Source organism: Ursus americanus, chromosome 8 (genome assembly GCF_024610735.1).
Source record: "Ursus americanus isolate L20-20 chromosome 8, mUrsAme1.1.p, whole genome shotgun sequence".
Lineage (NCBI taxonomy): Eukaryota > Metazoa > Chordata > Mammalia > Carnivora > Ursidae > Ursus > Ursus americanus.
The window spans coordinates 62,912,240-62,939,556 of NC_142134.1; the positions used below are offsets into that span (position 1 = coordinate 62,912,240).

General features: G+C 36.8%; 1 protein-coding gene across 6 annotated transcripts in view; it reads right to left on the reverse strand.

Moving 5' to 3' along the window:
• Positions 1–8,996: 8,996 nt before the first annotated feature.
• TBC1D19 (TBC1 domain family member 19) overlaps positions 8,997–27,317 on the reverse strand; it is a 150,628-nt gene continuing 132,307 nt past the window's right edge. For 4 of the 6 annotated variants that reach the window (XM_087864242.1, XM_087864243.1, XM_087864241.1 and 1 more), the window contains 7 exons: positions 27,070–27,102; positions 23,516–23,625; positions 21,281–21,372; positions 14,979–15,094; positions 13,466–13,558; positions 10,414–10,484; positions 8,997–9,426 (listed from right to left, as the gene is read on the reverse strand). In XM_087864242.1, the coding sequence (XP_087720368.1) occupies positions 9,352–9,426; positions 10,414–10,484; positions 13,466–13,558; positions 14,979–15,094; positions 21,281–21,372; positions 23,516–23,625; positions 27,070–27,102 (590 nt within the window). In that variant the 3' untranslated portion in view covers positions 8,997–9,351. The remainder of the gene's footprint in view (positions 9,427–10,413; positions 10,485–13,465; positions 13,559–14,978; positions 15,095–21,280; positions 21,373–23,515; positions 23,626–27,069; positions 27,103–27,317) is intronic. The other 2 variants (XM_045799272.2, XM_045799270.2) reach the window with 1 other exon arrangement.

Consider the following 27,317-nt stretch of genomic DNA (forward strand, 5'->3'; position numbering starts at 1 on the left):
CTGAGCAAAGAAAACTGTCCCTCCCTAAGCCAGGAGTAAGTTGAAACAACGAATAGGCAAAAGACAAAAGAGGGAGAGGGGAAATAAATTCACTGGGCGGGAAAAAAAACCCAGCTAAGTCACCAAACTAGTGCAGCGCTCTCTCCGAGACGAGCACCTGCTGTCTGAAAAGGCAGCTGACTGTAACTAGACCATGCCGACCTCAGGTTGTGGGAGGGAGCAGCTGCCCCACCACAGAGAAATGGTCTGGAGTCACCTCAGACTGATGGCTGGGTCACCTCTGAGAGGACCAGCCTATCCACGCTTCCCTGTTTTTCCCACTCTCCATCAGAATTCCAAGCTTCTCAGTCATCAATTATCTAAACTTCTTTCCTTTAATTGGACCTAATTCCCAGCCCACTTTTTATTCCCCTCCCTAGTAAAGCATTTCCCTTTGTCTCTTGGAATTCCCAATTCCCAATGTGAGATCAATAAACTGTATATTTCAACTTCTTCTCTGAACGTTCTCTTCACCTCTTCGCTTAACTAAAAGCAGGCTGTATCCTAGGGACACGGTTTCTTTGCTGCTCTCTTGAATGAATTATTTCTTTTCTCTTACATTCAAAGTGACTCAGCACCAGCCTTACTTGGCAATGCCAATTTGAGTTTTACTCCCCCTTCCCTCTTGCAAACCCCTTCTGCTCCTTTGAGGCTCACACCATCTGGTCACACCACTCTTCCTCCTCCAAGTTACAGTTACTAACTAGTAGCTTCTGAGTCTTTCCTTCTGATTCTCAGAAAAACTAACTTGCAAGTCTGTTTTCTTCTTCTCCCCTACTTCTGTCATCCTCCTTGGTGACTTCAATATTTATACGGATGATTCATCCAACACCATGGACTCTTGGTTTCTTGACTTCCTCATATTTTCAACGATGTTTTCCTCTACTCTACACTCGCTATTCCACCTTGCCTTAGATCTTGACATCAACAAAAATGGCACCAAGTTCAAAATTTCAAATGCAAATATCCCGTTCTGGTTACAAACACTGTCCTCCCAAGTTACTTGGTTTAATACTGTTCCTTCAAAAATGCTGTTTACTTTTTTGTGTTTACCTTTAATCCTCCCACCCCTCTTTACCCATCTATCATCACTCCCTAGGTATCCTTCATCTCTTCCTTTCTAGCTTATATTCCATGACCCATCATTATAATTTCTTCCTTGCAACCCTTAACTTTCTCGCTCACGTGAATAAGGCTTGGAGGTCCAATAAACAGCACCTGTCTTCCTGAGTTCTGAGTGCTTGAGAGATAAAATTGAAACCTAAGCAAATGAAAGCTTATGAAAATGATATATCATCTTTCTTGCCAATAAAGTTAATCTCAGGGAGTGTGACTTAATTTTGCAGCAAGGACGGGTTTTTCAAAACTTACGTACTCACTGATACACGAAACAACTATAGCCACCTCCACCCCCACCCGCCTCCATACCATGGGATCCAGACTGTCTAAAGCCAGGGTGCAGGGGAGCAGTACAGAATATACGCTTGCTTTGGGTTGTTGAATCCCAAGAGAGACAGAGAAAGGAGCTGGCTTTATATGCCCACTCACTGATCCCAACCTCATCAATAATATAATTTATTCCCGTCCACGGGAGCAGGGAGTGAGAAACATGACACCAGTGAACAACGTCCACATGGAAGGAAACGTTAGGACTTGGCAATACATTTCCCCCAACACCTCTCTTCCTCTGTTACGCTTGTCTTAAAATAGCCCAACTTTGTGGGGTCTTTTCCCTGTCGGTACCAGAGCAGTGGTTGTCTTCAAAATACTTTCACACATTTTATCTTATTTGATCATTATAAAACCCCATGAGAGACACTGGACGGGTAGAACCATCTATTTTATAGGTCAGAGAATTGAAACAATGTGAACTTACTATCATATGTCACAGTCGATACAGTAAATCTAATTTATCTGAGAGGAGGTGGACTGATTTCCTGTTGTTGCTGCAACAAGTCACCATACACTGAGTGGCTTCAAACAACACAAAATTACTATCCTACAGTTCTGGAGGTTAGAAGTCCTAAAATCAAGGTGTCAGCAAGGCTGGGTTCCTCCTAAAGGCCTTAGGGGAGAATCTGTTATGCTTGCCTTCTCCAGCTCTAGAATGACCTGCGTTCCTTCCTCCATTTTCAGAGCCAGTAGCACATCTTCCAACCCTTCCCTGACTCTGACACTCCTGACCGCCTCCCTCTTTCCCTGATAAGGACCCTTGTCAATACACTGGACCCACCTGACTATCCAAGATAATCTCCCCGTCTCAAAATCTCATCTAATCACATAAGCAAATTGCCTTTTATCAAGTAAGGCCACATATTCACTGGGTTCAGGGACCAGGACATGAACTTTCCTGGAGCACCATTATTCTGGCTACCACAGGAGGGATGGCACCATTACTTGCAAAAAGAGATGTTAGTATTCTGTTTACGAAAGAAGTTCTGTCTCTCACCACGTTTGTTACTGAGGAAGCAAACATACAAATACATATAAACATTGACTGCTCAGCAGAGTACCTTGTTCTGAGTAAGCATTTAGTGTTTGTTGAATAAATATATACACACCACATTATCTAAGAACAAAAGTTTTAAGGATAAAGAGTAATTGAAGAAGTAATACAAAAACAATCGCCTAATTAACATAAGAAAGACATTGATAATACCTGAAGTCAGTTGCTTAAGTTAAAAGGAATAATCTGAAGAAGCCATTTGGATGGTCAGCAACGTGCAGCTGACGAAACTGATCTGCTCGGTGTAGCAGTACGGCTCCCCGCCTCATTCTGAATCTGTTTCATTTCCTCCCACTCTTTCATTCCTAAATTGACCAAACTATTACACTGGTATATATTTAAAATATTTATTGCACTTATTCAAGAAAGAAGTACATTTAATTTAAAATTAGGTGAGCTGCAACATTTCTATATTCTATTGCAAGTTCTAGTCAGTGAATTAAAAAAAGCATATAGATTTGAAAAAAAATGTAAAATTGTCTTTATTGGTAGATGACATATCGTATATGTAGAAAATCTTAGGGAGGCTACAAAAAGGGGTATTAGGAATGGCAAGTTTAGCAAGGTCTCAGGATACAAGGTCAACATTAAAAAATCAATTGTGTTTCTATATATTAACAAACCATTGGAAAGTAAAATTAAAAATACCATTTACAATAGCATAAAAATGTGAAAGAATTAGGGGTACTTTAACAAAATATGCACAAGAGCTCTACATGGAGGACTACAAAATATTACTGAATGGAATTAAAGAAGAAGTAACTAAATGGAAAGGTATCTCATGTTCATGGATTGGTAGGCTCAATATTATTGAGGTATCAATTGTCTCCAACTGATTTATAGATTCAATGCTATCTCAATAAAAACCCCAGCATCTTTTAAAACATTTTTGGTACAAGTGGAAAAGCTGGTTCTAAAAGTTATTTAGAAATGCAAAGAACTTAGAATAGCCAAAATAATTTTGACATAGGAAACAAAATTAGAAGACTTAAACTACCTGATTTCAAGATTTTCTCTAAAGTTGCAAAATCAACACAGTGTGGTATTGGAGAAGGATAGCCATAAATCCATGGAATGGAATAGAGTCCAGAAATAAGCCCACAGATATATGATCAACTGATTTTACACACAGGTGCTGACATAAAAGGGATCGTTTTTTTAGCAAATAGTGCTGGGACAACTGCATATCCATATGCAAAAAAACACGACCCTCAACCATTAACTCTTGTACTATACACAAAGTTAACTTTAAAAAAAAAAGGATTACAGGCCTAAATATAAGAGCTACAGCTATAAAGTTTCTAGAAGAAAACATAGGAAAAAAAATCTTTGTGACCATTAGTTATGGAAAAATTTCTTAGATAGGACACAAAAAACATGAGCCATGAAAGAAAAAAGATAAACTGATTCAATAAAATTAAAATTTTTGCTCTTTAAAAAGATACTTAAGAAAATTAAGACAAGCCACGGGATGGGAGAAAATATTACAAGATGTAAGTGTATCCAGAATAAGAAATTCTTACAACTTAAGATAATTCATTAAAAATGGGCAAGATATTTGAACACTTTAAAAAAGAATATGTATAAATGGTAAATAAGCATGAAAAGATGCTCAGCATCATTAGTAATCAGGGAAATGCAAGTTAAACCACCTATTGGAATGATCAACATGATAATACCAAGTGTTGGTGAGGATTTGGAGCAATTAGAACTCTTACTGCTGGTAGGAATGTTAAACAGTAGAACCACATCAGAAGAGAGTTTAGAGGTTTCCTAGAAAGTTAAATTTATGCTGATATATGACTCAGCAAGTCTACTGCTACATATTTACTCAAAAGAAAGGAAGATCTATGTCCACATAAAGGCTTGCACACAAATGTTTATAGTGGCTGTATCCATAACACACCAAAATATGAGAACATGGACGCCCTTAACAATGATGAATAAACAAACTGTATGAAGTAGTCATACAATGGAATACTGCTCAGTAATAAAAAGGAAAGGACAACTAATCACACAACACAGACGAATCTCAAACATCAGGCTGAGCAAAGAAAACCAGACACAAGAGTACATATGTAGGGTGCCATTTACATGCACCTCTAGAAAGGACCAATCCAAACTTTAGGGACAGAGCAGATGAGTGGTTGTATGAATGGGAGATCAAACGGGAAGGGGCCTGAAGAGAGTTGTTTCAGATGATGGAAATGTCGTATACTATAAGCGATTGTGGTGGTGACGGTGATGTGGATATATATATTTGTTAAGCCTTGTATAACGGTACAATTAAAATGCATACACTTTACTGTACATAAATTATACCTTAGTAAGGAAGATTCACATGCAAAAAGTTGAGTGAGCTGAAGTGTTTACAAAGTTGTTTATGAAGTGTCTTTTTCTCTCAAGATATTCTTCCCTTTTGGAGGGGAAGACATTCTCCCTGTGGAGGCAACTCCACAAATCAACCGGGTGGGTAAAATAGCTGTGTGACACTGAACAAGTTATTACTCTGAACGAGCAAGTTTCCTTACCAGTAAAATGAGTGAATTAGGTTAGATGATTTCATCTGTTCATTCAATAAACATTTATTAAAGCCCACTGTGGGGCAAGCAAATGCCAGGTTCTAGAGATACAAAGCTGAAAAAGAAACCATTTTGGCTCTTAAGGAGTTATAGTCTAGTGCAAGAGAGACAAGCTAACATATGATTATGATATAGCTTATGTATACATAGGGTATGAGGAGAAGTCATAAGAACGCAGTCTTCCCTGATGAGCAACACCTGAGCTGGGGTTTGAGGTACAAGTAAGAGTTCAGTAGAGAGAAAAGAAGGCATCCTAAGCAGAGGGTGCTGTATGGGCAAAGGGCCAAAGTTGAGAGATATATTATGTGTTTAAGGTACTTCAGGTGGCTCGGTAGGTCTGGAACATAGAATTTATCCTTGTAAGGTCATGGTGTGTCTTGACTGAAAAAAAGTTGAAAAAAAGGATTCCTCCGGTTTAAGCAGTGTGTAGACAGGAGTCCTGTACCAAGTAATGATACCCATGTGGTAGTGGGTCACCTAAAAGGTAAAATAACGGCACCTTCAGTTAGGATCCCTTCTGTTGCAAAGAGAATCTTTCGGCTCATGTAACGAAACAGTCCAGAGGCAGATTGGTGGAAGGTGACTAGGGGATCAACAAGGTCAACAGAGCAGCTTTTCATGCTTTCCATTTCTAGGTTGCAGCTCCAGACCCTATATCCTCTCTTTCTCATACCCAGCTTTCCCAAAAGATTAAATCAAAGTCTTGTAATCACGTTTCATTGGTCCTCACTGGTCTTAGGATTTGCACTAATCCTGAAGCAATCCCTGTGGCCGAGAGGGATGGTACATGGTGACTGGCTTGACCACGACCCAGAGGTCCTGGGGTGGAGTCAGCCTCATCTGAAAAGCATGTGGTGCTGAGGATGGGGAGGGGGGGATCTCCAGATTAAAAATTAGAGCCTTTGTGGAAGAAGGAAGACTAGTACGTACTTAGGAGGAATTATGTTTTAAGGAAAGCAGATCCCAACAAGTTTTAGAACAAGTCAGGGGACGCAAACACAAATGGACAAATTCTTCTTTCATCCTCCATACTTAGGACCAGTCCATAAAAACTGACTTCAGAATAAAGTGAGGGGAGAATCAACATATATACAAAAAAACAGTCATTCACTATTCTAAGCACCTATATTAGCGGATGAGCAGTTTTATGGGAACAAAGAGAAGGGGGTAATTAATTCCAATATACAGACTCCAGGGTGTCTTCACAAGAGATTCTGTAGTTGGGCCTGGACATAGGAGGGCCTTGCGGCAGAGACAAGTGCATGGCCACAGCTGGTTGAAGATGAGCAGTAACCTGGTGAGACGGAAGTATAGGATAAAGGATCAGAGTGGGGGCCGAGGCATGGAAAGCCCAAGCTGTAGAGAATTCTCCCGCTATGCTACAGAGCCCGGACTTTATCCTGGAAGCAACAGGGTGTTGTTGAGTTTTTAAGCGTGGAAGTGACAAAACCAAGCCTGTATTTAGAGAGCGGTAGGAACAGACTAGACACTTCCTGAGAGAAGCAGGAAGAAGATAAGTATAGGGGGAATAAAGCTAAGCTTTGAAGCAGAAGGCTGAGGGGGTTCAACCCTAATGGTCTTTATTTTCTCTATGAAATAGGGAGAGAGAGTACCTGCTGAGCGTAGGAGGGCGCTATGCAGTTAAGAGCAGCTGGAAGTTTCAAATAGCCAGAACGCTGCACTACCGAAACGTTCTGTCAGAGAGATTGTTCAGTAAACCCTTCCATCATATAAAGTCATACATACTACATTCGTGGATGAACTGAAATCCAGAAGAGCCGAATACAATTTGCCTACTAGCCTATTTCGCCATCAGTGTGAATGCTGCAGATAGAAAGATTACATGGTTAACACCGGTCGCTCGGGTTTTCGTGACCACTAGCAGAGCATATCTGGGGGTTTCGGGGGCTGGTAGGGGGTGGCGAAGGAGGACACAGGAGGAAGGAAGCCAAGAGGGGCAGCGTGAGGAGCGCAGTGGGAGGCAGAGTGGGCAAGACGGCCCGATTGCCCTTGATGCACTGTTTTAAGGAGCAGCTGCGCGCAGCACCTGGCCGGGAGGGGTTTGTGATGGCAGCAAATGCGCAGCCGTTTTGGGGTTCAGATTCAGATCTGCTGGCTGGAGCCACCTGTTTCAAATGAAAGGACCTGCTCTGCCATGTTCCAGGTTTCATTGTTCATAGTCATAGTCTCAAATTATCAAAAAAGTCAGACAGATGCTAATGGAGTTAAGCATTCTTCATACGAATCTTCTACCACTTGGCCTTGAAACGTCATACCTAAAATTAATTACCAACAGCAGCTTACATTTGCTTGGCACTTTGCAGTTAAAACAAATCACTTTAAAAAATTTCTCATTTAGTCTTATTCAACCTGGTAAGGTAAACAAGAACAAATACAATAATTTCCTGTTGCCTGCCCCTCATACCCTCCACCCCCTCAATTACAGATAAGAGAGATTAAATTATCTAGGGACTCACTGCTAGGACAAGAACTCTCAGTCTAGAGTTTTTCTACTAGACTACTACATTGTTGCTTTGAAAAAGGCTAATGAATATTCTCTTAAAGAAGCCAACCATGGGCGCATCTGTACATAGTTGACCTTAATCATTTACAACTCTACCAGGGAAGAAAGGGAGACAGTAGTCAAAGGTGTATGCTCATCTTCGTGATGAATGCACATTTGCACACACCCAATGGCAAAGCATATGATCATAACTGAATCACTTTCAAAAGCAATGAAACTGGGGTTTCTCAAGAATCAATCACTGAATAATAAATTATTTTTTCGGGACGCCTGGGTGGCACAGCGGTTAAGCGTCTGCCTTCGGCTCAGGGCGTGATCCCGGCGTTGTGGGATCGAGCCCCACATCAGGCTCCTCCGCTGGGAGCCTGCTTCTTCCTCTCCCGCTCCCCCTGCTTGTGTTCCCTCTCTTGCTGGCTGTCTCTATCTCTGTCAAATAAATAAATAAAATCTTTTAAAAAAATTATTTTTTCAATAAGTACCTGATGAATAAAGCATATAATAAAGATTTTCAAATTAAGAACTAATTCTATCAAACTCCATCACACTTGCAGTCTTGTGCTAAACCTCAGACATTTTCTAATTTATATATACTCTTTAAATAAAAGACTCAAGAAATACATCTGGACAAAACTTAATAAAATTCTAGGCATTCAGTAAGAGCATCAATCTCTTGATTCAAAGTTGTGTTGAAATGATCTGCATCTTGAATTTGGACTTTTTTTTCACATTCTATTATTCCAAATTATAGAAATGGTAGGTCTTTAGGAGGCAATATAAAATAAAACCCTTCACTTACAATAAAGACCAAAATAAGACTGATGCCCCGCATAACGTCTTCAGTTCTAAAATGAATGTATATCGTACCTACTGCTAGTTTCTCAGCTGCTCTGCTCTGGAAGTAAATCTTGTTAAACCAAGATTCAGCAAAAGTGGATATGCTTTTGATTTTTCATTCCCTTCATCGAATCCATGGGTGTCCTCTTTGCATACTTCCCAAGTAACACAGGCTGGCAGCGTCAAGTCTTCTAAGCAAGAGGTGGAAGGTTGAGAAGTTTGAAGGGATCACTCTGTAATTTTCTTTTTTTGGAAAGTGATGAAGAAAATATTGTCAGATGGAGACAACTCTATTTGACCTGCCCCACTGAGACCTTACAGGGAGAAATAAAGTGGAAAGGGATCCAGAAGATCTCCGGTGAGAGAAAAGTTGCTAAGAACACCAAAGTACATTTGAATTCCATTACCTCGTTCAAATCTTCCCACATTCTACTCCACCCCTGGCTCTGAGTGAAGAGCAATTTACAAGACAAAATGATACATTATCTAGAGAGAAATTTACAAACTGACATAAGAAAATTGTCCCAGAGGCTACATTACCTCCTCAAGTTTATTACAGTATCTTTAGTTCTTATTGCATATATTGTTACATGCCTTTTACAAGTCAGGAGTATATATATAATATGCTCAATTTAGCAGAAGTTATGTCTATTGCTTCTCTCTTGAAAATCAGCAGCATGCAGTGGAATATTTGGTGTGCGGAGTTGTTTCAAAAAGTGAAAAACTACTTAGGTTTAACTGAAGAGGGAACATGATCTTTATTGGCTTATATGCAAAGTTTCATTTTGGTTTTATGCAGATTTTGCATAGTTCATGATTATTTTCTGATGAAAAACTAGATGTGTTGTCAGTGACCTTGAAGAAGATCAGGTGACAGTAGCAAACAGAAAAATTTGAAGAAGAGGCATAACTTTTAAAGTAGAAAGGTCAGCAAGAACCGCCTGAAACAAAAAAACAAAAAGAATTATTAATATCAGTATTCTAATGGGCAAAGGAAGCCACAACAAACACCACTGCAATGTAAGTCTGGCATTGACATCCTTGCTAAGTTCTCCACGTGTGTTCTAAATCTTCATGGAAGCTACAACCTCCCTTTTCTTCTCTGAACATCTTCATGTTAGAACATGTGCAAAATGCTAAAACGTGCAGTAGAAAATACCCTGGACTTTTGCCTTGAGCCTTCTTCAAATATACAAGGTAGCAGGAGTTTATAAGAGGTCTAACATTTCAACTTGCTTCTATAAATAAACGTACATTATGAATCTTGGTCCCGTTATTCTAGTATACGGAGTATCTGGCTTCAGGAAATCATTTTGAGATGGAACTAATGTTTATTCAATTGCAAGACGCATAAACATCCTCTTCCCTTTTAACAAAGAATGTAGGCAGCTATTTTAAGGGTAAAATTTAAATTTCTATGAGACATAACAAATACAGTAATATTTAATTGAACTATGTTTCAGGTATAAGTTAGACTACTGAAAAGAAACCAGCCTTAAAGAATTAACTCATTTAAAAATAACCAAAGGCCTTGTATATTTACTGTATCATCTGAATGCATGCTCTTTAACTCTCTCAACTAGTTTTTCTTTGTTCTAGCAGAATACGCAGATGTGAACAATAATAAGAAAATGCAACTGAAGCCCCAATAGTTGCTACTAAAATTACTGGGTATCTTGTTTCCCATAATGGTTATAATGGTTTCCTCTAAGAATCTCGTTTGTGATTCCTTCACAAGAAGATTGCCTTCAACCAATTAAGGAATTTTGCATACTTACTATTACTTAGCTTGAAACTTACAGGTTTTACCCGAGTTAAAAAATTAGGCTATGAGTAATGTGTATCCTATGCATCTGAGACTAACGGGCCCGAGCCTGGCAACCTCTCAGGAACTATTTCCATCCCCTCTGAGTGAAACTTATCCTTACTTCAGCTGCAGCCAGTGATGTCACCTCCATCAGGTTCACTGCTCGGAAAGCAAACACAGCAGCTGCCAGCACTGGAAAAGAATGCACACTATTTCAACTGCTGGCCTACCCATTGGCCTGCCACATTGACTGCTATGCTCACACCCCGCTAGCAGAGCTCAGAACTAGCACTTCACACGACCGCACACATGCATTGGAAGTTCAGGTCTTGCGATGAATGGAAATTGTCTCCTCCGGGGGACAGAGGGCCTGATGGCTAGATAAACCGAATCCCACAGTTTTGGGAAAAAGGAAATTTCAGTGGTCTTAAAAGAGCCATTTTATAAATTGTTTCTTTCCTACCTATAACTTAAGTCATAAGAGCTTAAATATAAATAAATATATAACAAATATAATACAGATAAATAAAGGTTTATTTTGATGCAGATGTTTCTTACTAATGCAATAGGATTCTGAAAAGTTATATGGGGATTGTATTTTTATATTTATCAGAACATGTTTCGTATGTATCAAGGAGGTGTCCCGATAGACATGTGCAATAAAGCCTTTTCTCAAAAAATATTTTTATAGTATTTTGTTATATTTATACTTTTATATTCAGCATTGACTTTCTTAGAGTGTCATATATGGATAGGTCTGTGGGGAGAGATGCTGTGGACTAATCCTGAAATTTACATTAATATTGGCTATAGGAAAAAGAAGTTGAGACTTTGAAAAAAAATTACAGGACACCTTGAAGGTCAATAATGTACATAGAGGAGAAGGCAACTTTGGATTTTTGTTTCTATCGATCAAATGCATATGACAAAAAAATAATGCTAACATGTAATCCATTTTATTATATAATCTGCGATAAAACCCCACGTGAAGGAATGCATTGTAACGAACAGCAAAAGGACCCATGTAAGAGGTAGATACCCTGACAAGGAGATGGTGCTGCCTAAGGATGACTCTTGACTGACTTCTCCCTGGTTTTTCTTTTTTATCACCACTGGTGGTAGTTTCCTCTCCACCCAGTAAATCCTTGAAATTTAGGAAGTAAATGGTAAGGAATCTTCAAAATGATCTGAAAGACTGGCTCCTAAGTATATGGCATAGCTAATGCAAATATATATATATTTTAAAGACATTTTTACTCTGGGAATAATGATAATGATGCTAGTGATAATTTTCACACCAACTCTATGAGTTAGCATCATTGCTAGCCCTATTATATGAAGACGGAAACTGAGGCCCAGTGAGTTTGGATGACACGTTCAGAGTCCCACAAGTAGAAAAGAGTAGCATAAAAACTTAACCCTGGTTCTAGAACCTAGCATCTAACCATTCACTCTGTGATGACTTTATTGAGATTGAAGGTAGGTAGTAATGACTCTTCCCTGACATGAAAATCTGGGTACTTTCCTATGAATCATCATCTCTGCTGTCCTTCACAACGGTTTTCCAGAGATGTCCTGAAGCACGATGCTATGGTGATCCTGGGTTCTGACAGGTAGGTGGTTGTGCCTGAGTAGAAGTCAGCATCCAGACCTCTTAATTTCCCCAGACAGACACTGAGTGCAACCAGACCAGACTGGGAAACAGGCACTTTTCTAGGGTACAACAGATTTTGAACAGTCTGGCAAAAAAAGGATTGCATCTCATTAGGAAAACTCTGAGGAAAAAAAGAGATGGTACCGCTAAAACAAAATTTAAAAAGTCAAATCAGCGGAGATTATTTAATATGTAACAAGGGATACAAGAGATCAGGGACAAAGAATTTACCTTTTAACTAAAAAGGAGAAAACCTAAGTACTTTAAAGTCACTAAGCTTCTAAATTTTTAAGACTATCAAAGAAAATAATTTCTGTAAACGAGCAACTTCTTTATAGATTCCTAATATCTGGAATCATTTTGACAATAGGGTCATTTGGGAAGCTAAGGAGTGTGATTGCTACTTCCTTTTTTGTGTATAATTTAACAGAGCCGGTGAAAGCTTGACAGGATGGCCAAATTTTCTGCTGTAGCAGGAAAGAGTTTTACATGGCGGGAAATTGTTTTTCCAAAGGTAGATAAGAGGGGGGAAAAAGGATCAGTTCACTAATTGACCTCCGCATCCCAAGTGCTTATGTGCTCATAACCTTTATTTATCTTGGTGTCACATCACAGAAGTTCCTTTGCGTCTGCTTCGTGTTTGATTCGCCCAGCCCTTCCGCAGAACATGTCTGTTTGCCGAGGAGTAAAGATCGCCACTTTGGGATATTTTCAACTGCAACCATGCATCACAGGAAATATAGAAACTCTAATATTTACCTGTGGTCTTTTAAGCTATTCTCATCACTTTAATTCTAAGCAACTCTATCATAAGCATTAAGATACTTACGCTTTAAATTGTTTTTCAAAAGACCCTAATTAATTCATAATTAAAGCCAGTAATATTTACTAACAATTTCTAAAGACTATGTAATGACTAACGTGAGCAAAAAAGGTGGTCCCAAAATAACCATTCCAAAAAAATGTCTGAAATAATAAAAACTAATTTGGGTATAACTACATAAAATGGTCTACCCTGTGGCTTTTTATCTGGATTCATGGTAGGGGACTTCCCACCAGTTTAGTTCCATTTCTAAGTGTTCTATAATTCTTCCCTGTTGATTTAAAAAAACACTCAGGGAAGGCAATGGATCAACAGTGCAGGCCGCATTTCTACTATCCAGCACTAACATTTTTATTAATGTATTGAGCTCACAGCAGAGTGCCTAGTTTCGACCAAGTGTATCATGCAACATTCAGTTATTTCTCTCTCACTTCAGTTTGCTGAGGGGTGATAAGTCACAGAATAAGAAAATTTAAATTGGAAGAGGTCTTGAAGGTCTTCCAATTCAACATTTCTTTCACAGTAGGAAACATTCTTAACCTTTCGGTGACAGTTAAAAGCCCATTCTAGTTTTGGAAAATCCTAATTATTAGAAAGTACTTTCTTATAGTGAACCCCCTTCTTTAACATGCTCTAATATCTTTTTAAAATGATATAAAAAACTATACACAACACTCTTCAAAATTTATGACATACCTAGAAGAGGTTTATTTGCTGGAAAGTCTAAAATCCTGTTGCCTAAGAAATGGTAGCAGAAAACAAGGCTTCTTAGCCTGGAAAGCAGAAGCTCTGGGGAAAGGCAAGAGTAGAAAACACATGATGATGACCGTGGTTTAACAGGAGTCCATTCTAATAAGGTGTATTGTCCAGAAGTGAAATGGGCTATGTTGTCAGACGAGGACTCCAACACCGAAGTTCAAGCAGAGGATGAGAACTGCCTGTTGGAAACATCTAAAAGAGTCATACCTGATGACCTCTAGGATTCCTCTACCTCTAGATTCCATGTCTCACCGCCATTCAGCCAAGAGAAATGAGGGCAGACCCTTCTTTCCTAAGTCAAATCTGTGTGGGCTTAAAACCCAAGTGAGGTAGAAGGATACTAGGAGTTGTTAACAACATAAGTGGTATCTCTGATTACCCCAAAGGTAATGTTTATCTTCATGGCACTTCATTATTACTGTAATTTTCCTTTTTGAAAAGCCATACAAATACTCTAGACCTCTCAGCATTCAAGAATATGTTAATATGGTACCTAAAAAAATCTTCTGCAAGAAAATGGTCTTCTTCAATTAAACATTATTTCCACAAACACAGAGAGGTGTCTTTATAATGCTATCAATATAAGGTAAGGAAATGAAGACTCATGCAAGTTAAATAATTTATTCAATATTACACAACTGGAGAAGGTTGGACCCAGCACTCTGCCAACTTTTCTGCTCTCCATCCATTGTTGTGAAAACCTTGTGCTATTTATTTGAATCTGATAATCCCGATGATAAAAATAACTGAGACTATCTGGTATAAGAGAAGCAAAATAATATAATTAATAAGAAATCTGTGCCCTATGTATTATCATACAGTTGTCTTGTGCGTATATCTATTGAAGAACTGCTTAATTATAAATAAGAGATAAATCTGTGGCTTCCTGGAAAAAAAAAGATGAAATATTTTTTGGCTTAATATCTAAAAGGGGAAACTAAAGCACCAGGAGTCAGAGACTGTTAGCAAAAAAGAAAAGGTTTTGAATTCGGTAGAAGCTGAAATCCAGAAGAGCTGAGATTTCAACTCTGTAGGGAGGCTCCGTGTCAGATGGATTTTAGGCAGTGGTTGGGAGGAGGCACAGAACAGATGCTGAGCTAGTCGGGGGAGCCAGGAATAGAACTGAGGTGTACCTGCACCCCACTGCACAGACCTCACAGTTGCTGAGACGTAGTAAGCCCTGGCTAAACTAGAAATGAGGGAGGAGAAATGGACTTTCCTGGGAGCAAAGAAGAAAGACTAGGAATACACTAGTGTTGAGAAGTTACACAGAAGTATCTAGATCTCAGAACTTTAGTACTTGTTTTCTAAGGCAGATAATCTATTAAATGTTTATGAATTAGAAATGACAGATAACTATAGACTCAAACTGCAATTACAGATGATGAATGTTAGAAAGGAAAGGGGCTTTACTATAGAAACATGTGGTTTACAAACAAGCACTTATTACCAGCAAGAATTTCCAGAGAGTTGTATCCTAGGATTCTATCCCACAAAAGCAGGAGTTGATCTGTAGCTAAGTATCCAGAGAAAGCTCGAACCATCCATTTAAAGGATATGCGAAGTCTGTAAGCAAAAAGAAAAGAAAATCCATTTTACCATTGGTTTTTCTTCTTACAAAAAGGTGATATCAGAAGAGCCAAGCAATTCTATTGTGAAGGTAACCGCTTTGCGAGTCTTAGAAATCACCATGCATTTAAATCTCACGTGCTCTCTTAAAAACTGCAGAAGTGCAATGGTGAGAAACCATGAGTCTTCAAATTAGTGGTCTCGGCATATTAAGAGGAAAAATTACATGTGCTATGTTATAGTTCAGCCTTTAGAAAACTCACTCACTTCTATGTTCTGTTTTTCAGGGTCTGAACTAATTAGCTATCAATGAGGTGGTCTTAAGAGTCAACAGTTCCTAGCAGTTTGAATCATGATTATTTGAATTTTTATTCAAAATACTTGAAAGAGTGCTTGGTAGCTGTATACTTTCCCAATTCAATGAATTATATCCCTACATTTTCAGTCAAATGGCTACATAGGATGAATAAAATAAAACAAGAGGCAGGAGTCTTTGAAGACAAAGAAAAATAGTTTTAAAGCTATAAAGGACCTTAGAACTAGATTTCTGATTTCAAATCCTTCTTTTTAAAGGGGAGGTTATCAGAACTCTGAAAGGTCAACCAGAAAATTCAATTAATTTTGCAAAAAAAAAAAAAAAAATCCTAAGAGATATGAGATCCCATTATTTATAAGTAGGTTATGTTACAATAATAATTTCTCTCTGCAATCAGGAAATGAACTTCGAAGCTTTGGTGCTTTAAGAGAGAAAGGAGTCCCTCACACTTTTGTACTATCTATTAGCATCCAAACGTCACTTGACTGCCCCTGAGAGGTGCTAGGCAAACTCTTTGCTGGAGTTGTTATAATATTATGTGGATAAGTATCTGTGCTATTTTCTTAAAGCAAGAGAAAGGGACATAGAGATTGCCATTGTTGATGTGGTATTAATTCTCTTAAGACCAAAAAACACCCCCAAGTTTTTGGAAATTCCTCAAGACTAGATAACTATTATTCTAATATAACGACATACACGTAGGGAATAGTATTGACAAATCAAACTTTTTGGTTGGTTTTAGAATATCTGTTTATAAATGCTGAAAAAAGTTTTGGCCACCAGATATTTTAAATTAAAAAAGATCATTTGAGGGGGCGCTTGGGTGGCTCAGTCGTTAAGCGTCTGCCTTCGGCTCAGGGTGTGATCCTGGCGTTCTGGGATTGAGCCCCTCATCGGGCTCCTCTGCTATGAGCCTGCTTCTTCCTCTCCCACTCCCCCTGCTTGTGTTCCCTCTCTCGCTGGCTGTCTCTCTGTCTGTCAAATAAATAAATAAAATCTTAAAAAAAAAAAAAAGATCATTTGCCTTTTAAGTCTAAATTATTAATGTCATCGAGTTTCATTTTACTGGATCTCTTAGTGTCTTATTAGAAAAATAGCACCACACATTGTGCCCCTCTCCATATATAGGGCAGAATTAGTTTCTTAGAAATAAAGTTTATTGAGGTATAATTTATGGATAGTAAAATTTACCCTTATTAAAGCACAGTTCTAGGAGTTTTGTTAAGAACCAAATGGAAACTTTAAAACTGAAAAATACAGTAACAAAAACAAAACACAAAACAACCCTCGTTGGATAGATCCAATAGCAAAATGGTAATGGCAGAGAAAAGAGCCAGTGAATTCGAATATAGAGCAATAGAAAGTGTCTAATCAGAACCATAGAGTAAAAAGGATTGAAAATAAAATGAATAGAGTTTCAGGGACCTCTGGGATGAGACCAAAAGTTTCAACATTTTTATCACTGGAATCCTAGAAGAAAAGGAGAATAAGTATGGTGCAGAAAAAAATATTTGAAGAAATAATGGTTGAAAATGTCCGTAATTTGGCAAAAGACATAAGCTTACAGATTTAAGAAGCTCAGCAAACTCCAAACAGGATAAACACAACAGAAATCCATGCCCAGATCCATCATAATCAAAATGCTGAGAACTAAAGACAAAGAAAAAACATTTTTTTCCTGAAATGTTTGGCAGAATTTACCAGCAAAGCCATCCAGGCCTGGAGTTTATTTGAAGGTAGAATGTGATTAATTAAAAATGTATACCGTAAACCCCAGGACATTGTTATGGACTGAATGTTTCTGTCGTCCCCCCCTCCACCATTCATACGTTGAAACTCTATCCCCAATGTCATGGTATTAGGAAAGAGGGAGGGTCTTAGGGTGGTAATTGGAATAAGATAAAGTTATGTGGGTGAAGCCTTCAGGGTTGGGATTAGTGCCTTCATAAGAATCATGAGAGAGTTAGTTTCTCTTCTCTGCTCTCCACCATGTGAGAATACAATAAGAAGTTGGCAGTCTGCAGCCTAGAACAGGGTCCTCACTAGAACTCAACCATGCTATCACCTTGATCTTAGACTTTCAGCTTTCAGAACTGTGGGAAATGTTTCTGTTGTTTATAAGCCACACAATTCATGGCAATTTGTTATAGCAGACGGAACTAAGACAGGCATCTACCAAAAAAACATTTTAAGAAAGGTATAAATAATAATCCAACAGTAGAGATAAAATGGAATAAAAAATATTCAATTCAAAAGCAGGCAGGAAAAGAGGGAAAAAAGAATAAAAAAAGACAAATAGGGGCGCCTGGGTGGTTCAGTTGGTTAAGCAGCTGCCCTTAGCTCAGATCATGATCTCAAGGCCCTGGGATGGAGTCCTGCATTGGGCTCCCTGCTCAGAGGGGAGCCTGCTTCTCCCTCTCCCTCTTCCTGCTGTTCCTTCTCTCTCTCTGTGTCAAGTAAATAAGTAAAATCTTAAAAAAAAAAAAAGACAGATAAAAAATGTCTACCAAGATAGTAGATGATATCAATTGTTATTATTTTAATTCAATAAATCAATTATAAATGTAAACAGAATAAACACACCAGTTAAAAAGACAAATTGCTGCACTGGAAGACCAACTATACTTTTGACAAGAAAGCCACTTAGAAAATAAAGAAATTGATAATCAATACACTAAAAGTAAAAGGATAGAAAGACTATACCGTACAAGCTGGGATGGCTATATCAAATACAATAGATTTAGTACAAGGAATAAAGACATGAAATAATGATAAAGGGATCAGTTCTTCCAAAAACAGAGCTTCTATTGCATGAAGTAAAAATATATACAGCGATGAAGGAAGAAATAGACATATTCACAATTATAACTGGAGACTAACATTTCTTTCTCAACAATTAATAGAAAAAGTAGACAGAAAATTAAGTTTATAGAACACTTGAACAAAAACTTGACTTTGTGGCCATTTACAGAACATTCTGCTGAACACTGGTAGAATATGAATTATTTTCAAGTGTACTTGGAATATTCACCCAGACAGATCATATTCTTGGCCATATAACCAACTTCAGCACATTTAAAAAAACTGAAATCTTACGAAGCATGTTGTCTAATTGCAACATAATTAAAATAGAAATCAATAACAGAAAGGTATCATAACTTTCCAAATATTTAGAAACTAAACAACACACTTCTATATAACCTATGGTCAAAGAGAAAGTCACAAGAGAAATTAAGAAACACTTCAAGGGCGCCTGGGTGGCTCAGTCAGTAAGTGCCTGACTGTTGGTTTTGGCTTAGGTCATGATTTTGGGGTTGTGAGATGGAGCCCTGTGTCAGGCTCCATGCTGAGGGGGGAATCTGCTTGGGATGCTCTCTCTCCCTCTGCCCATCTCCCATCCCCCCTCTCACACATGCTCTCTTTCTCTCTTTCTCAAAAGGAAGAAAAGAAAGAAAGGAAAAAAGGAAGGAAGGAAGGAGGGAAGGAAGGAAGGGAAAGAAAGAAAGAAAGAAAGAAATTAAGAAATTAAGAAAGAAAGAAAGAAAGAAAGAAAGAAAAAAAAGAAAGAAAGAAAGAAAGAAAGAAAGAAAGAAAGAAAGAAAGAAAGAAAGAAAGAAAAAGAAAGGAAAAAAACATTGTGAATAGAATGAAAATGAAAACACAGCATATCAAAATTTGTTGTGTGGAGGTAATGTGGTACTTTGAAGGCAATTTATAATAATATTGCATTATGTTTGAAAAGAAGAACGGTTTCAAACTAATCATCTTTCACCTTAAACAAGAAGACAAGAGCAAAATAAACCTAAGGCAAACATAAGGAAGGAAATAATAAATATAAGAACTTAAATAATGAAATTGAAGACAGAAGAACAATAGAGAAAATCAAAGAAACCAAAACATGGTTCTTTCAAAGAAGAAAAATTAATAAAGCTCTAGCCAAACAATCAAGAAAAAAGAGAGAGAAGATACAAATATCAATCTCAAGAATGAGAGGTATTGTCACTGTGATTCTCTAGATATTAAAAGCCTAATTAAGAATATTTAGGGAATATTATGAATAGCTTTAGTTCCATAAATATGATAGATTAAATGAACAAAGTACTAAAGCTTATTCAAGAAATAGATAACCTCAATAGTCCTATTATCTATTGAAGAAATTAAATTCTAATTAAAAGCCTTCAACAGCATCAGTTTTAAGTCATAAAAGCCTTTGAAAAATTGATTTCTAGCTTGACAATTAAATTTTTATACTTTCTTCTGCATAAGAATTTTAATGTTTGCCATAAGTCATTGAAATTTGTTCCTTTTCATGATTAAAGTGTATAAATAGGCTAGAAAAAATCAGGACTTTAGTTTCTAGCAGTAAACTAAATGTCTTCATCCTAGTAAAGCCTCATTACATAAAATTCTCATTGCACAAGAGTAAAACAAGCTAATTTACTACAAGTTTAAGAAAAAAAGACGTGTACAATATATTTCTGCCACATTCTTGTTTTATAATCTTCATCATTAACAGAATCTTGTTTTTTTTTCTTAAATTTTATTTATTTATTCGACAGAGATAGAGACAGCCAGCGAGAGAGGGAACACAAGCAGGGGGAGTGGGAGAGGAAGAAGCAGGCTCCCAGCGGAGGAGCCTGATGTGGGGCTGGATCCCATAACGCCGGGATCACGCCCTGAGCCGAAGGCAGACGCTTAACCGCTGTGCCACCCAGGCTCCCCTAGAATCTTGTTTTTTAATGGCTACAAAGGAAAGAGTATAATCTCAGTATTATCAATGGATGATTTGAGGTATTGTTTTATAAAAGGTATTTCTAAGATTTAAGATGTCCGAAATTCAATGGTGCTTTAGAGAAAGTATATATATATATATATGTAAAAAACCCTTCACTACTGAAACAACTTCATGAGATAGGAATTCTCTTGATTTTAAAGATGAGGAAGTTGAATTATCTTGATTTAAAGAAAGAAAATGAGACTTAGATGAACTAAATAACTTCATTAGGATTATACAGTTTAGTAGATAGAATTTAAATCTTGGTCTGTCTCTTAAACCCACCCGTCCATCCATCCATCCACCCATTCACCTGATGTGAATTCAAGTGTGGAGAAGACAATACTAAACTATTGTATTTCCCATTTACTACTTTTGTGTTCTCAAAGAGTTAACGCTCCTTTCAAATATGCTCTGCCAATAGGGGAAACTGGTTTCACAAAGGGGAAGACAGTGACAAAACATTAATAAATCATTTAGAAACTTCTGTTGCCTTAGACATTGTTATTTTAAAAAAAGGGAAGAGAACCAATAATGTTGAAGCTCAGAGGAACCCTACATATTCACTGATAATTCATACTGAGATAAATGAACAAATATTCAAACTTTTGGAAAAAAATAATCACAGTGTACAATCATTACTAGGTAACTGATCTAGTTTCCTTTATCGAAAGACAGCTAACTTAAAACTACACAGCTTTTATTAAGTTGTTCTCTGATAAATTTAGCCTAAACCAACTTAATTTTAGTATTATCATATTTCTTACATAGTATTTATGTTCACAAATTTTTGCCTCAATTTTGGCCAACACCTTTCCTTATGAATAGAAATTAAATTAGTTCATTTTGGTGATTCTTATACCAGGCACAAAAATTCCAGCAAATAAGAATTTATTAGGATATTGGAAATTCTTCCAAGAATTTCTGGCACAATGTAGAGCTACACTCTATTACTTGATAATTATTGTTTTATTGGAGAAATTGTTAATTTCTCTATAGAATTATTGTATCTTTAAAGGTGCTTTACAATGATGTAATAGAAGTTTCTGATGTCAAACAATCTATTCTTCAGTTAGGAGAGAAAGGTACTCACGGTTGAGCCCCAATTTCTCGTAGATGATAGAAAAGCTGGGGGAGATAGGTTTGAAGAAGAGTTTCAAACAGCAAACAGAGGGACACAATACCCTGGATATAATAACAAAACACAAGAGAAGTACATATTTTAGTATTTAAAAATCAACTCTGGCAATAAATTATTCAAATGGAAATGAAGAGATTATCAACATAAATATTTTTATATTGTCTAATAGTAAAAAAACAGGAAATGCTCTAATGATCTCTAATACTTTGTTTAAAGATACATTTTCCCCCCTATTTATGGATACCTACTATTGGTATGCTAAGGAGCCTCCTTTTTAACACAATAGGATCCCCATATAATGTGGTGTATAACATTCAGAGAGTCCAAGGAAAACATCATTTTATAGAAAACCTATTGCTTTGTAAGCCCTGTATTATCACTATGTCCAGCAAACTAGTTTTTTCTGGATGTATTCCAGTTTCCAGGTATTTCTCTGGTACTACAGCCACACCCTTTACTCTCTCCCCCCACATGTCCTTTCGCTTCCAGCTGCCTCACCCATCCAGGAAAATATTTCCTGCTTTTCTCACTCTTTCTTTGAAATTCATCCCCAGGGAAGACTGACTACTGCCTGTTTGAAATTTGCATCAGGAAGTTATCAAACAAGAATGTTTGATTATCTTAGTATAAAGATATATATATATTTATTGAAATCTACTTTTTATAAGGGCATTATTTGTAAAGGACAAGAAGTAACCATTTTAAGCAGATGGTTTTTCAAGTGCGTTTATTACTTGACAACTGTGAATAAAGTCTTTCTTGTAGCTCAGCATTCCTTGGGGTTGATCTTTGTGGGGAAATTTTAATCCTCTTTGTGAGTTTCTAAGGAAAAAAAAAGCCTGGCATGGTTCCAAGTAGTTCAGACTGGCTACAAGCCAGAAAAGGAGGTGACCGCCTGTACGTCTATTCCACCGAATAAAGAAAGGGCAAGAGGCAGGGCTGGCCCAACCAATTCACTGAAAAAGGACACCTCAGGGTCAGCATGGAGACAGGGAAGGAATATCCAGGGTTGCTCCATGTCAAGCTTCAGTGCTCTGCACAAGGAAAGCACTGTGGCTGTATACTGGGCGTAAAATGGTACAGAATATGAGAGTAAGAAATCTGAGGCTAAAAAGGAGGTTATTAGAAAACAGAATTATTTATATATTTCTGATTACTCTACACTAAAAGTTAATGTAAGATAAGTACTACTAACTCAAGTTGTCTCAGAGAATAGGAACCCAAGATAATTGGTGGTGCTTCATTTGCTCATTGGAGACATCCTGGATTTCTGTTGCTAGTCAGCTTTTTCTAGCAGTGTAGGAGAGCAAAGGTGGAGACAGGGAGGTGGACAAGAATACACAGGGTTAAACTGCCGGGGATACAGAAAAGCGCTTAAGTTTAATAGCAGTGACTGAGTCTTCTCTTCAGGGAAATCCCGTAGCCCTGATAGATTCCAATTCAGTGTTTCTTCTGGAGAGTCAGTTGAGTTACCCACAAGTAGACCACAGCAGGCCCAAAGGTGAAAAAAGTATAACTAAAGTGAAGTAAGTATTGTTTTTTACTCAGGCTCATGGGTGGAAAAAAGATGTGATAAAGGACCAGCTAACATAAATCAGAAAAAAATGTCCAACTCCCAACAGAATCCTCTTGGACTTCCATATTGAGGTCAACAGAACTGTCTACACAAAGAAAATACTTAGTGCAGTAACTGATAGTCAAATATGAAATTGAAAATAGTGACAAATGTTTTATTTCATTAATAAAGAAGAATTATGATGATAATCACAACAACAATAATAAAAACAGCAGCCATTTATTTCTGAACACCTGCCATGAGCCAAGTGCTACCCTGGCACTCTGCAGCCCTACAGAAACATATTAACCTCATCTCCTAGATGAGGACATCGGTGTTCGAAGAGGGTAGGCATCCTTGTCAAAGTGAATAATACAGACATTTTTATATGTCTTTTCTGTTAACATATAAAAGATACTGTAAGTGCAATTGATAAAGACCCTTTTCCTCCCGAATTATCACCAAAATATTCAAATATCAATTTTTCTTCTCTTTCATTTATTCTGTAGAAATATGCTGCTTGACATCACAAATTAAAATTTGTTGCTTTATAATTTAACTGAGTAGGAGACTTCTTCTTAAGGAAAGAAAACAGATTAGAGTCTAATTTCACCCCATTTTTATGAACTTACAGAAGGATGAGAAGAGATGGAATGGAGTCTGAAGAAAAAACGCACATACATCTCACGGAATATCTGATACAATTTGGAAGGTTCGTGGTAGAGAAAACAAAGTGGTGCAACTGAAAGAATAAAGAAATTATCGATAACATTGCAGAACTATTAAAATTTTAGAAAATAAATTAATGAAACATGAAAGAATAAATCAATATCTTATAGTAATATTCATTCAAAAACAAGTTTAAAATCATATATATTTTTTCATGTTGAAAAGGAAATATATACACATGTAAAAAGTTCCGTCATTAAAAATTATAAAGAAAGGAATAAAAACTACCATAATCCAAATTTAACAGATTGACACAATGGGATTACGTATAGAGGGATATTAAAAATTCAAAGTAACCTTTAAAAACTACGTAAAGTCAAGTCTCTCTTTTTTAAATTGAAATAGTAAGAAAGTGAGATGGAGGTACTTCATTTTCACTTTGTTCCACAAAGGATCCAGAAGGTTTTTCCAAGTTTTTTATTTTGCGAGTCAGGTAAGTAAAATATAAGATGATTCACGTCTAGCATTTAGAATCATGGTCTTCAACTAATTCAATTTGAAAATAAAAACTCTGATTAACAGTTCAGACTATTGGTCCGTGAGACTGGCGTATCTCACCATGCAAGAAGTCAGTTTTTATAGACTTACAATAAAACAACTCTCGGGCAGAGGATTTATTTCCCTAATGAATGTTGAATTAAGTTTTCCTCTGCACCCAATTCTTGGCAATTAAGCACAGGTGGATCAACTCAATCAGACACCCCACAACCGAATGTCAGAAAGTCCGAATTTCAGATGCTGATGTCACAACACAATTATTCTGGACTGACGTGGTCATGCTTTTCATCTTTTCAAATCTTGAGAATTTTATGCATCATGAACACACTTATAATGCAGGTACATAAAACTGCACTACCTAAATATTAATTTTAAAACACAATGAGTTACTGAGTAATTTTAGCTATGATATGGAATGGACAAGTTAGAAACTCTCAGGCTCTATAGCCCATCAGTACTGCCCCTGAGGGCAGTAGGCATTAAGTTATCAGGGAAAGCAATCAGCCAACTCGACTCACTTCTTTTTGACAAAGTGAAAAGAAAAATGATAAAAAAATTTTAAACTCTTACAAATATAAAAATTCAATTATCTGGAATAAATGGCAGTGCACAGTATCACAGAGGAGTAAATCATCAAAAACTAGCATTGCAAGGGAGAGATTTCATTTTTTCTGAAGGGGAAAAGAGAGACAAATCAATTTTAGGGGACTAAACAAATGCCCACAAAAATAAACTGCTTTTATATGCAGAGAAAAAAATTACATTATATATATATACACATTTAAAAACTGACAGGCATATCTTTCCATTTTCAAACTAATTTTAAAAACTTATTTTACTACCAAAATAAAGTGCTATTTATTAAAATAGCCCAAATTAAGGTATTCTATATATTTAATAAGAATAATTCATATTCTAATTGCAACAACCTAAAAAAGCAATGTGGCATAAATACATGGCATTATTATACATTCGAAGTGAAGCTTTGAAATTTATTTACCTTTTTCGGCATATTTTTTCCTTTAACATTTAAAGTTATTGATATGTAAAATCTATAATCTAAGTCTAAAGATTTTATGGGTTCAGTACTCATTAATTATCATCTCAGGTGAAAGAATAAAAGAGACAATTTTAAAATCAGCACTTTTTTACAAACATGTATAATACAAAAACCTTTACAATCAGTTATTATTCAAGATACCCCTACTGTTTGTGTTGACTTCCCTTATACAGCTATGAAATGGAAAAGCTTTAGTCCTTTATATGATATGTAAGAAATCTACATGAGTTTACTTTCTATTTAAAGCACATTTCCCTATTTGGTCCTTCCATAAAAATGAATTAGCTCATTATCTTTTAAGTCAATTAAATTTAGTATCCTAGGAACTCCTTTGTGAAATCATCCATACCGTACCTACAATAATTTCATTATTCAGCAGAAATGGGAGAGCTGGAGGCCAGTTTAAAAATAAAAGTTTCGAATCAGTTTTTAAATGAGAGAAGTATTGTAATTCTGAAGAAACACAGTAGCTAAAGCTGAAGGCGAAGTACTGCGTGGAGTTCCGTGGGGATGCGTTGTGATTAGCACGCCGGTTCTGAATAAGTGACCGCTGCTAGGTGTTTGTGGAAGCTTAACATACATTTCTACAATAGTATAAAGAAACTCTATAAAACATTTTGCATCATCTACCTCCTTAGCAAACATTAAACAGCCTATTTATGTGACCAGACATGTGAATAAGCAGAGTTGGAGTCAATGATGTATGTTTTTCCCTAAGCGTCACTAAGATTTAAACTTTCATGACATCATTAATATCCTCCAAATCACTCAAGTTCACTTTTTAAAAACTATTTACTTGAAAAATTCTTGCAGTTGGAAATAAAATAGACAGATAACAGGCTAACATTTTTATTATTAGATGTAAAAATTTATATTCTTAACCTTTTTGGGGTTTTCTATTTTAAACTCCTCACATATTTATAAAAGAGAAATGTGCTGAAAGGTCATTATAACGTTATGTATTATGTTATGAAATTTTGATTGCTCAAGAGAATACAGCGGAGTGCCCTGTAATTCAAGCCTGTGATCAACACCACCAAGGGGAGCATAATGCAAAGTTCCTGAACCCTTTTGTTGACTGCTAGTTTTGAAAGTCTTATGTTATGTCATTCACCATTATTGTCTGATCGTGAACACGGAGGGGCTTTTACAAAGAAAAGTGCTAATGTGTCGCTGGTTCTTTTTATAAAAGTAAAACATTAAAGCATTTCTGTTTAGTGTAAAGGTGGGGAGATGGCAGTTGGGGTGACAACACTCTTCAACATGTTTATATGTAATGTGTGACAATTCAAAAATTAAATCGCATTAAGGTGTAGAGCATTCTTCCTCTTGCTAATCTTCATTAAGCTTCTTGCATTCCTCATTCGATGACACCTGAGGCCAGAAAGGCATTCAGGGTTCTCATGCCTGCACGTGCGCTTTCCACACGGTACCTCGGGACATGCGAGCCTTCAGTGAAACCCGCTGTGTATGCCAGCAGTCTGAAGAAAGCATAGACTCGAACTCAGTGGTGGCCCTCCCTTCACATTCTTTCTGTCCTATTATTTGCTTAAAAGACTTAGGAGAATTAGTTCGGGAATTTAAGCAACCTCATTTTCCACCTATGAGAACTAAATATTAACATGTATCTCTAGTTTCCATCACATTAGAACCTGGTCAACACAGAGGCACTTTCACAGTATGTTCTAATTTTAGTTTGTCAAGCAATCATCGTCTGAGAAATTGTGATGACCCTTTATTTAAAAAAAATTAATTGTAGATATAAACAAATACTAAATTCAATGTTTAAAAATGTTCACAACTTGTTAAGTGGGTGGGTGATGTGGCATAAAGTGTGATCTTCATGTTTAATTCTCTAAAGTGTGATAAAAACAGTGAATATTTTAAAGTCCAACTTACCATACATTGAAAATCCATGGAAAGGGATTACACCTAAAAAAAATTTAAAAAATGTTTCTTTTCAATGAGTATACCCACTGAGTTATTAGGTAAACGTGAGAGGATTAAAACTGAAAATAGAAAGGTTTCCTATTTTTGCTTCAACTTCGTTCACAAATGTCAGAAAGACTTAGTGACTGTAACCAACAACAACAAAATGCTTTTTAATACCTGTATAAAAACAAACTAGAAGTTTTCAGTATATATCC